The following is a 12,224-nucleotide window of genomic DNA, read 5'->3' as shown; positions in this document are numbered from 1 at the left end:
GATCGAGCAAGAGCATAAGACGAAACAAAATTTTCTCTCTTCAGGTAGACTCAAAATGCTCCATTTTTATATTTTCAAAAGCTCTGCACAGCTTCCGACTGAAGTGTTGCAGAGAAAAAAATGTTATCAGGGAATGACCCCCACTCTGGGAATGAGAACCTGAATAGCACAAATGGGTCTGTTAGAAATTTCAGTTCACGTTCACATGTTCACACAGCTGGGTGACAAGCACAGCTGAGTTCTGTCCACACCGGAGACGTGACAGCGTCTGATCGGCTTCCTCTGGTATCAGTTCCTTCCTACCTCATCTATGAAGTTAGACACTCAGCTTCCTGCTGGGAAAAAGGCAGACCTGAGCGTATGTCATGTCTACATGCTCTCCGATGTGGTTTCTTTGATATTCTGAGAGAGGGCTCCTTGTCATGGATTTAAGACCAGCCAGGAGCCGGGATCTCTGGTGGTGTGAGTGTGTGGGTGTTCACCTGCTTCAAACACACAGGAGTGTGTGAGGAAGTGAGGCAGACTCTGTCAAGAGTGAACTCAGTCGGAGAGAGGAGAACAGAACATGGCAAGACAAATCAGAGGCTTATAATGAAGCGCTGCGGAGGTTAAACGGTTATGAAAGCAGAGATTCAAAACCGTTTGAGGACAGATTTACAGTGTGGACATTTTGATGCATGAATGATACGAAAACACTCAATTTACATGAACTCACATTTCTACTGCAATATAACACTGAAGAGTAAAAATGTTAATTTATTAAATTAATATTAAATTAAGTTCTTTACAAATTTGCAATTTCTTGGTTTGGTAAATAAGAACACCTGAGATTTTGTCCGTGTGATCAGTGCAATCATTCAGACTCAATGTGCTGCATAAAAGTATTTAAAAAAGGTGGGTCTTGGATCTCATCCAAGCATCCTGCTGGCCAGTCAGGAGTAAAATGCTCTGTGCTGTAAGGAGACGGATGCTGACAGACGGTATCCAGTGGAAACTTCAGACCAGCAAAATAAACCAAAGTCAACACTTCTCAGTTGCTATCGCTTTGTTGAAATGATGTTACATGATATGAATGTTATTTGATATATAACATATATGATAATATACACAATATATATACACATTTATACAGTATAATATATATACACATACAGTGTGAGTGCCTGTGAGTATATATATATATATATGCAAACACACACACACACACACACAATCTATATGCAACCTATATCTCATATTCAGTAATTGATGAGAGCAGAAATGCACCTCACTAATTGTGAATGCAACAAGCCACTGGCTTTGTTTTCCTGTATAAACCCTGTGAGCAGGGAAAGGCTCCAGTGATGACCTTTTCAGTACATCTCCTATATGTATTAACCTTGCAGGTGTAACGGGAGGGTGTGGGCGGGATGGACTGGCAATGGCTGTCCTTCAGGGACGAGTGTTGTGGGTGTGTTTTTGTGAGAGTGTGTTTAGAGGGGGAGGTGTACAGCTGATATTAGCTACACCAGTGAATGGATTCCTTTTGCAGGTTGAATAAAGAAAGAGTATGATTCATTTACTCCATCTTCACTCCCAGATACACTGAATTAGGATGCGTCAGGGTTCTGAATACACTACAACCATGGTGGAGTGGAGTTACTCATTTAATGCCCTTCAAACACAGCTAGCAAGAGGTTTGTTGAAAGTATGGAACGACTAGCACCAAGTTACATTGTTGTTATTGTTGTTTTGTCTGTTAAACCCTTAAGTAATATGAAAAAGGTTGGACTGACAGAAAATAACATCTGGATTTAACTGACTCCACTGATGAAGAGCAAAGCGTGTATGTGTATGTCTGTGTGTGTGGGTACAAACACACACACACACACACACACACACACACACACACACAAACACAGACACACACACACACGCATATATGTTTGTGTCTGTGCAATGGTCGTGTACAAACACACACGCGCACACACACACCATCATAGTACTAATTTTAGAGGATAATCCAGCGATGATCGTGAAGCCTGCTTGGAAAGCAATTTTTCTAACACGCTTACACATAAAATTGGGGTCTGAAGAGTGCATTTTGGTTTGATTAATAATTCTGACAGACAGATGGGATATAAGTAATTCATTAGCAATGCAAACGGATTTTTTCCAGAGCAACAACACTGCACAAACCATCCTATCCTGTCCTATCCTACTTTTTGATGAGCCAATTTTATTAACTTGCTGACTACTACAAATACTTTCAAAAGCAATTCAATGTTGTATTATTGCAAACAATGTCACATCAAGCTACACTACCTGCAGCAAGTGACAGATTGTTAGCAGGTCTTCATGATATTGAAGTCTCCTTAGTCTATGAACTAAGTTATGTCAGAATTAAGAACCAGTTTTTACCTTGAATTACTGTCAGACCAAAATTCCTTTAAGATAGGGATGATAAGCCCCTTCCTCTTAAGAGCTATTCTTATCCTTGGACTATTTTAATGGTGAATATGTCCCCAATAAATCTGCTCATCATTATAGATTCAACCATGAATATTTCAAGCCTCTAGGAGGTCAGGATTTGCCAAAAGGGAGCTTGTCACTACAAGACCTCTGTGAACCAGTCAAAACAAAAACTGCATGCCATGTATTTCATAAAGAGGACATTTACAAGAGATTTTCCACACCGAACTGCTTCTGTCCAGATGGGCAATGATGGTAAAAAGGGTTGGATAAAATGAAATTATCTTTTCAATGGCCAGCAATCTTACAGGATGGTTATGTAAAAGCTAAACAACATGAGGTCATTTTAAGGACCAGGCACTCCCTGCGGTGACAAGACCATTCCCTTGACATGCTTCCATATTCCTAGATGATATTGTTCTCAGACACACTGAGAGATGCATTATATTATCACAGAAGCAATGCCACGATCACTAGGTTGACATCAAATGGTCTCCATCACTTCTTAAATCAACAGATCTGAGCATTGTTTAGCTCTTATGGAATATTCTGGAGTATGGAGTGTAAAGTGGATTTTCACCTCATTCATCTCTCAAAGCTTTCCTACTTCAATGAAGGATAAATATCCAATTACTTACAGTCCATACATTGCAAGGGAGCACTCCATGAGAGAGTGACAGTCCTCCAAAAGGTGGTCCTATACTTCCATTTTAGATGTTGAATGCTCAAACTCTCCTCAAGAGTCCCAGTGCTCAAAACAACGGCAATTTATATTCAACATCCCGTAAATGACAAAGAGACAAAGATGCTTCACTTCTTATATTATCTACAGTTTAGTTCAGTTTCACCAAAATCATGTCTGACCATGAGTGATGCAAAATTCAGCCTGGGTGAAGAAATCATGCGTGTTTGGTGTAGCTGACTGGTTTGGTGGTTAGACACACAACTGGGACAGCTGGCACTCACACTAAGAAGGTATCAAAGCTAAATGAATAATGTCTGTCGAGAGCTTGAATTATTTTAAATTAAGTGTGAGTGCATCTGGAAAATATTATCTTATGAATCCATTATGATATATCCATTCTAATCTGAAAAGCGATCTGGGTAAATTATCCCATTACCATTTAATATATATTATGAATTTAAAGAATTTTGTAGCTGAAAATATGAGAAAACAATGTTTTATAGTATATCAATATCATAGTAATCTTTAATTCTATTAAACATTTGACTGACGATGATTTCAAAAGGTCTTTGATATATTTGACATGATTTATAATTCTAAAATCATTGCAATAGCTTTTTAACTACAATTTAACAGTCATGATGTTTCCCTATCACTGACACAGATACACTAAACTCAGTTTTGAATTTTGTTTATGTTACTATGTTTTTCTTGCACTTATATGTGATTTCTGCAGTACTCAACAACAGTCTTATCGTACTATTCTTAGCAGGCAGCAATATAATATAAATGTGACATCTGTTTAATCTGTATGAAAGTCTCTTGTCTTGACTTAAACTGCTCTTTTCCAACCAACAATATGACATCATGTAAGGCAGCTGGTGAAGTATTGACAGCTGAAACTCATAAAACACAAAAAAGAAGAGCTTAACTTCCATGAATGTCAAAGTCAGAGGAAAAATGCGAACTTGTTCTGAGTGGAAATGATAATTCTGAAAATAGAGACTTCCTGTCTAACAATTTATATATTCTGTCTTTGTCTACCCTTTAGACTGTACAGAAATAGCTAAAATGTAAAGTAAATCTGCAAAAGTAAAATGTGAGTCAGAAAAGACTTCCTTATAAAGTCTGTTCTGTTCCATCTTTTAGATTTATGAGTAATGCACTTTTAAAGTAAAGTTAATATACATCTAAACATTGCTGTCATCCTCCCTTACTGAAAAAATGGTATATATGATGCTCTTGTCAAAATCACTCTGTATCTATTTTAATGTATGGGTTCCATAGTGCTATTTGTCTTTATCAGCTCGGCTCATATCAATCCAATGTGCAGAGAGCATCTGTGACTATACATTAAAGTCTCATGTATAAATGCCTTCCTGCATTAGTCTTCTCCTCAGTGACTGGAGAGCCAGAGCTTATTCTCCTCCTCAGCACAGTAATTGGTTGGTCATGTCAGGAAGACACAGTGAGAAATTGACGACTAACAGATAATTCCTCCCTCCTGTTGTGATCATTCGCTACTGCTGAATATTAAAAATGGCATATTAAAGAACATTACCTTGAAGCACTTGACTAGAACCAATGTGAGTCCATTTTAATGGCACACTGCTTGCTCATCACAGCCAATACTTCATAGGTATTATTATGAATTAGCTGTGCATGCATAACTGCAGGTCGAGGAGTGATAGAAGGACTCCTGTCTTAGAAAATGGAATTCACAACCTTTCCTTACCTACATTAAGGTGCTGTCTTACTACAGACTGCTGTAGACATTTATATATGTGGAAACCAGAGAGTGTGAAATACTGCCAAGCCATTTTCTTCTTATTGACTTTTACTCCAAAATATTTACTGGATCTAATAGAATGGTAGGCACTGCTGCAGCAGAAGGATGTTCCTGCAATCCTGCACAGGATAATCCATACTTTTATTACATCCTGTGGTTGCAAGAGGACTGTTTCCAGAGGTGAGGCCAATGTTAGTGCAGCTGGTGAGTCAGGTTGAGCACTTCTTGCTATGCAGCACCCGATTTTTAATTATACATGAAGCAGAACTCACAGTCACAGGGAGGAAGTGCATCTGAATAAGGCCTTGGTGGCGCATGAACACAAGGTGATTGACCAAGTGACTAAAAGGTCCAGTCACTAACATCTGAGTGGGCATTGACCCACTATACTGCCAGAGCCCTTTACAGCGACCGGGTAAAGAAAAGGTGGGTGCCCTGTACATCCACAACCTCCCAAGTGGGGTGGAATTTCTGTCTACATCAATTATTCAAGAACCATCTTAGATAACACTCACAGGGTGGATGGATGAGGTCTATTTCTGTATAGTACTTCATAAGGACGGAGACAGGCGGCATTTTTTATTTTCTGTGCTGGTCCTTCAGACACAGCATAACCAGTACTCTCCTTTGTGCTGCTCAGGTAAAACCAGAAGTGTCTTTGAAAAATGCTCTTAAGACACTCCACATGCTTTTTTCTTTGCCTACATTCCAACATGTCAGCACTTTGTAGAAGATCTGAGGGACACACTTTTTTTTCTCCATCCGTGTAAATGTGTTGCGAAGAAGCTGTTGCCAACAGGGACCCTTACAAAGGTGCCAAAAGCCTCTGAAAACCGACCTTTGCTCTGCCCTTTCACACCATCCTCCCTCAAATGATCCTCATACTTTCTGTAAAGATTGCTAGGGATTCCACATGGTTTCCATTTTTATCTTTCTTTTGTAAGTAAATAGACAAAGGCCAGGAAAACGGTACTGTACAGTGTTTGCCAATTTTATGGCCACACCCTGTGAAATACAACATGTTACAATCATATGTGTGCAGTCAAACATCAGAAACTATGAAACAACACCTACCAGGCGTAAACCATAACCATCAGTGGTCTGATAAAACCAGAGGATGAAGAACTAAATCAACCCAGCATGTCTTGACTCTTTTTATAAATAGCAACTGCATTTCAAATCAAATGATACATTGAAAATGTAGAGTAATATAACTTTACTATTCCAAGAAGCCTTGATTTAATCAACTTCAAAACTTGGATGAGTGTTGCTGGAGGACAAAGGAAGTGTAGAGTTAAATTTGGTGTACTTTGGATATGTGTCAGGCTCAGTATTCATTAATTGATAAGAAACAGGCCTGCAGCTTTCTATGCAGATGTGGGGGTAGGGACATACCAATATAAAGTGTTATTATTGATCACAAATACAGCACCTCGCCAACACAGCGGTGCCCAGTTCAAAACCTCACATCTCGGGGCTCAAGTATGATCTTTCTAAAGAAAAAGCTGCAGCTCAAAATCTATGCTCTCAATCATCTGAAGTGTTTCTATTTTAGACAGAGTGAACGATGTGGCACTCTGCAAACTGAAGTGGGCATGTCTGTGCAACCACATCAAGTGAAAACACCACAGTGCTGTTTTAAGACAAGGAAGAACCAAAAGTTGTATTTACTTTTATTCTTTAACATGCAAAATGTGTTTCTGATAAAAGTTATTAATTTGAATTTCCTGAAAATTGGATCATCATGAGTAACTTCTGCAACTCCTGTTCAATTAATCAATCAAACTTTATTTATAAAGTGCTTTTCGCACAAAACGAGTAACCCAATGTGCTTTACATAAACACAATCCAAAAAACAGTTTACACAAGAAATAACCCCCCTCTTCCCAACACACGCGCACACAAAAATTTAAAAACACTGTGAAGTTCAGAACATAGAGGAAACGCTATCCTACACTTGCCACTTTGAAGTTAGGATACACCACAGAGGAGTTAATTGATATGGAGATAAAAGATGACTGTATAGAATAAAATAAGGTCAGTGGCCGGACTAAAAGGGTAAAATAAATAAATCCATAATTAATAAAATAAATAAGATTCAATTAAGAGCCAGACTAAAAGGTTAAAAGTAATAATAATAATAAAAAATTTCATAAATTTTTAGTTAAAAGCCAAGTTAAAATCTAATAGACCTTGTCTATGAAATGTGGAAGTAAATTAGACATCCAACATTGTTTTCATCATAAGCTATGCAAATTGGAAATGTCTCATTTCAGCATGATATAACAGAATAGAATTTAATATTTTGTGTTTGAAGGTCATGTATGAGTAGGAGTTGTTTAATTTGCTGTACAACTGTTCTTGTTTACATTGCCCCGCACATTATTTTAACTACATTTTCCAGGACATAAAACTGGAATAGTTTAAACTCTAAAAATAAAGTAAAAATACTGATTCTTCAGTTTAGGGTTCTGTAGACAAAGTCCAACATCCAACAAAAAGTCTAACCGTAACCCTGATCCACGGTTAAGATGGTGTTTTCTTTCAATCACTTTGGGTGATCAAAAATGTATTCTTCCAGAAACACACTGTTAACACACAAAATGCTTGAGAAATTCTCATTATTCATCACTTTTAATGTGAAATTTGAGTGAGATTCTAACATAATAATTACACATTGTTATTAGGAGCACAATGTATTTTGCGAGGTCACAGTGACCCCGGCCTGCTCACCAGCTAACCCTGACGGATGATTGTGCCAGATCGAATCAAATTGCATTATGTTTGAGAATCTATGCTCATGAGAATCGGACAGGAGGATGAGAGGTCAGAGTGACCTCGGGCATCAATGCGTTATCAGTTCACGACTGAGTCCAAGTGGGCATTCCAGCCAAATCTAATCGGAACTTGAGGTTTATTGTGTTGCATAAAAAAGTAAATTGAAAGAAAATATTTATATCCGTATATTTTTGAATTTCATATATAGATCTGTATGTACCACAGGTTTGTTTAAACCTACATTTGACGTTTCTGAGCATTGGGATGCTGTTCAAAGACCAAGGAGGGATTCATACTGGGGTCATGTGTGATCTGAGCTGGTCTCTAGTGAACATTGTTTTACTACACTGGTCTTGTCAGTCGGTGAGTCAGTCAGTGAGTCAGTCAGTCAGTCAGTGAGTCAGTCAGTTTCAGAAAAAGAGAGTGAAGATGTGTGGTGTGAGAGGGAAGCCTGACTGAAAGGTAGAAGCGGTAAAATGAGTTTTCCCTTCAGTCAATCACAACCCATAGAAATGCTCAAACGATGCCGGGTCTCTCGAGGCCTGCAGGGTGGAACATGGTGAAGGAGGGCCTGCTGTCACACTCACCACACTGAAATTCATTCCTGTCAATTATAATCAGTGACATGATGACCTGGGAAGCTGTAACTGAACTCCACGATGACCATATGAATGGTGGAAATAAAACAAGCATCACTGTGACTTGCTGGAAGGTTTTAATGCCTGACTAATGAACTCTGGCAGCAGCTGCATCCCTGGACATCTCCACCTGTGTGTGTTTGTGTGTGTGTGGTAAGGGATTCCGAAAGAGAGGGACAGGCTTCACTCTCCTGTCCCTCAGCCTGACAGCCTGAACTCAGCCACACAATTTCACGGTTTGTGGGCAGTACACACCACTGCTTTCCCATCCTGGAGTGTGTGTCTGTCTGTCTGTGTTAGCGCCTGCATATAAACATTAGCACACCCTCCTACACTCACAATACCAGGGAAAAGAAGAAATCAAATATTAATCCTTCAACTCCCGTCTGGAATTGAAAAAAAATGAGTGGACTTACCATTTTGTTATTGATTTCATGAAAATGAATTTCACAGACTTTCTCTACGATGTCTTCACTCTCAAAAGTTATGAAACCAAATCCTATGCAAAGAGAAACAGAGGAGGGAGGGGAGAGAAAGAGGGAAAAAATGAGTTAGTGTAGGACTTTAACAAAACTCTAGCAACTCGAAGAAAATGTAATATTATCAGGAGTCAGATCCTTAAAGCATGCGACTACATCTGTTGGCTATGCCATGAAAGAGAACAAGAGAACAAGACAGACATTGTCCTCTTTAAATCAGGAATATGATGAAATCTGCCACATTATTAAGGGCACTAAAAGACCTCTTTTACAAAGAGAAGACAGAAAAACAGCACAAAGCTCATTTGATGAGATTCAGAGAGCTCCAGCCCGGCATCTGAATTTCATTAAATGCATTTTGTGTTCTTTTTATTGAAATCTCACTGTATAACAAGCTCTCGTTTTTATGTTAATGTAGGCCTTAGTATGAATGCGTCGTTGACAGTGGGATTTTCCTGCCATATTTAAAGGATAAAAGCTTAACCCCTCTTTTAACACAAAGACAGAGAGACAAGATGGTTTCTGACTTTTGAGCACAAGTGGATTGCAATGCTCTCCTCTGTGTTTTGATGGCAATACACAAAGCGATGTAGCTTCTGTATAGCCGAGGTTGAAAGGAAAACTGATATTCTATTACTTTTGCAAAGGAGGAAACTGAACAAAAGAGAAACAGTTAGTGAATAAAGCAGCAAGTGGGTCTGAAAGGAGATGAGCTTCTTTTCAAAACGGCAAACACACAATGATGAAGTAAAATCACCTCAGATTGAGCCTCAACAGCTGTCACTACAGAAACCACACCATCTGACTAACGAACACTTCAGATGGCACGATCAATTTATTATCAAGGAATCTCGGATGACAGTAAAAATAGTCATCTACTGAACGTGAGAAGGGCTTAATGCACTAAAGTCAGGCAGCATCTTGAATACTGCTTGTCAACAGAGCTAAACAGTGGTGAATACTGTCCTATTCATTAGGGTTAATACAAATCCATGCGCCGAGGCATCAGCAGGACAAACCTCAAGGTTAGAGGCTCGGTGGGAAGCTGCACATTCACCATCACATACAGGGTCAAAAACAAAAACAAAAAAATACAATTATCATTTCACAACGCTATGACAACCTTAATACATAATTTTCTCTATAATGTCAAAATAATATGAAATAATAGGAAGTGATTCTCCTATAACATGTCTGATTCTACCCGTCGGGGGTTACGCTGTGAATCTACCAGAAGGACTGCTTTATGACATTATTAGCTCCTTAGGATTTTCAAATCAATGGTTTTAAATACCTTCATTTATCATGTATCTAATTTGCTCAATAAGCCAATTCCCACGTGATCTGTTCATATAGAAGCAGTTAACCATACTGATCATTTCACAGCAGTGAACCAAATACATCACAGACTCCAGCATATGTTTCACTCACCCCTGGTGTATGCATGCTGTTTGGCAAATGCATTCATATTCACACCTATGCAGAGGTGGCAAAATGAGGTGAAGTATATTACACTGGCCTCCTATGTGGCTTTTTCTTTCGATGTATGAGAACATCCAGACTGAGACAGGATTTGTTGTAAAGAACTGAAGCTTCCTATCTGGCTTGTCACATTTATAGTTCTCTCATAAAGTCTTTATTTCTCTCTCACACTTTTTCCTTTCTGCTCCTCCCCCAGCTCCGTAAATAACCAACCCCTCTCCCGCTGCTGACACCGGTTAGAACATATCCAAACAGCCAAGGTTAGGAAGCTAATGTGTGAACTGATTAAACATGGACAACATCTAATATGATGAGATCTTAAGAGACAGAATATCAATTTCCACTTAGACATCTCAACACTGAGTCTGTGGTGACACACGTGAGGATATAGGGTGGGGTGGTGGGTGGGAGAATGGACATGCGATGATGGCAGGCAGAATGGGGTGGGGGGGTATGGTGGGGGGAGCTAAACCCTCTTCTCCTGCTCACACCACCTTTTTTCCAGCATGAGGAGCACTTTTGACAACCAACAAATCAACCGCCAGGAGTAATTTGTCACGGAGGAGTCTCAGTAGGGGTGGGGTGGGGTGGAGTTTGTGTGTGTGGGGGGAAATAGGTGGAGATGAAGGGGTGTAGTAGGGGGGAAGGAAATGTGACAAAGAAGGAGGTTAACACACATAGTCCTTGTCGCCGCACTCCTTCCTGCTGCTACAGGCAGCTCTTCCATCAACTGACAGGACATTTTGCTCTGCACCATTATATCCAGTAAGGTCAGGGCCGAGCCACACCACCACAGACGCAACCAGCCCCTTTCACTCATGGCTAAATCTGTATCTTCACTGAACAAAAAGAAATATTTCGCTGAGAATGTACTCCTGTAGACATTTGCAAAAAATTACACACACAGAGGTCCCTATTTTTCTCTCTCCTTGGCTCAGTACACGCCTTGCCTGTCAGCCCCGTCTAGACCGGCTAAACCTCTGGCCCCACCATTACAGTGCAGTCCTTTGCTCTACTATCCTATTTTATAGACAATTACAGGTCATGAAAAAGCACCAACAGAAGCATTTCTCTCTCCCACCTTGTACCCTGCAGGCTGTCAGCAGAGCAAGATTGTCCTCATGTTTGCCGGCCCCTCTCTTCCAACTATCCACACATGGCAGGAGGCCGAACTCCACAAGACTATTAAAGACTGTCAGCTCCGAAAGACAAGGAAAGAGGTGTCAGCACACTCACACCGAAAAGCCTTCCCACAGTTTAAACAATACCCTGTAAATAGAAACATATGGATGTCTGCTCGAGCGGCTGATAATAGGTGTTGTGTGGCTACCGGCTAGGGCCTCTTGGCTGCACTTTCTCACACTTATTAGTGAGAATCAGGCTCGGCCTCATCTCATCCACCCACAGAATCGGCAGGAAGGCTACTTCTATAGCCTTTCACCAGCTTCATCATAGCCAGTCTTTACTTCACATTCATTCCAGGTTTCTCTTATTTTTTTGTGCCAGTGCTTTGCAACCTTTAACCAACATGGATTAAGGGTTGATTCTGCCCGAAGCAAATAATGGAAGAACTTTCAAACAAATGCAACAAGGTCAACTTTGATTTGAAAAAGGAACTGAAGCTTATGAAGCAATTTGAGTGCTATTGTATTATTACTTTGTTCTGATTTATGTTCCTGCATTAGCCACCCATATAAAAACCTTGTTTGAATTTTTCTTCTATGTTTTTGTTTTGATGTCTAAATCCCATTATCACTGATTTATTACTAATCTTGCTAGTTATATTTTTCTATCATTACGATGTGATCTTGTAGAAGCAGACGAGTAGTTTGCCATGATTTTTGTTCTTGTTATAAAGATCAGGAAAGCTTGAGAGAACATGAACATAAGGCAGACTTAAGCAGGAAGTAAATCTCCAGCTG

General features: G+C 39.6%; 1 protein-coding gene across 8 annotated transcripts in view; it reads right to left on the bottom strand.

The window, feature by feature from the left end:
- The window catches only part of LOC137605913 (RNA-binding protein Musashi homolog 2), a 235,668-nt gene that overhangs the window by 51,201 nt on the left and 172,243 nt on the right, over positions 1 to 12,224 (bottom strand). For all 8 annotated transcript variants that reach the window (XM_068330836.1, XM_068330835.1, XM_068330837.1 and 5 more), the window contains one exon: positions 8,758 to 8,840. In XM_068330836.1, the coding sequence (XP_068186937.1) occupies positions 8,758 to 8,840 (83 nt within the window). The remainder of the gene's footprint in view (positions 1 to 8,757; positions 8,841 to 12,224) is intronic.

This window comes from Antennarius striatus, chromosome 13 (genome assembly GCF_040054535.1).
Source record: "Antennarius striatus isolate MH-2024 chromosome 13, ASM4005453v1, whole genome shotgun sequence".
NCBI classification, from domain to species: Eukaryota; Metazoa; Chordata; class Actinopteri; order Lophiiformes; family Antennariidae; genus Antennarius; species Antennarius striatus.
The sequence above is the reverse complement of the archived record's forward strand: the minus strand, read 5'-3'. Positions and strand labels throughout refer to the sequence as shown.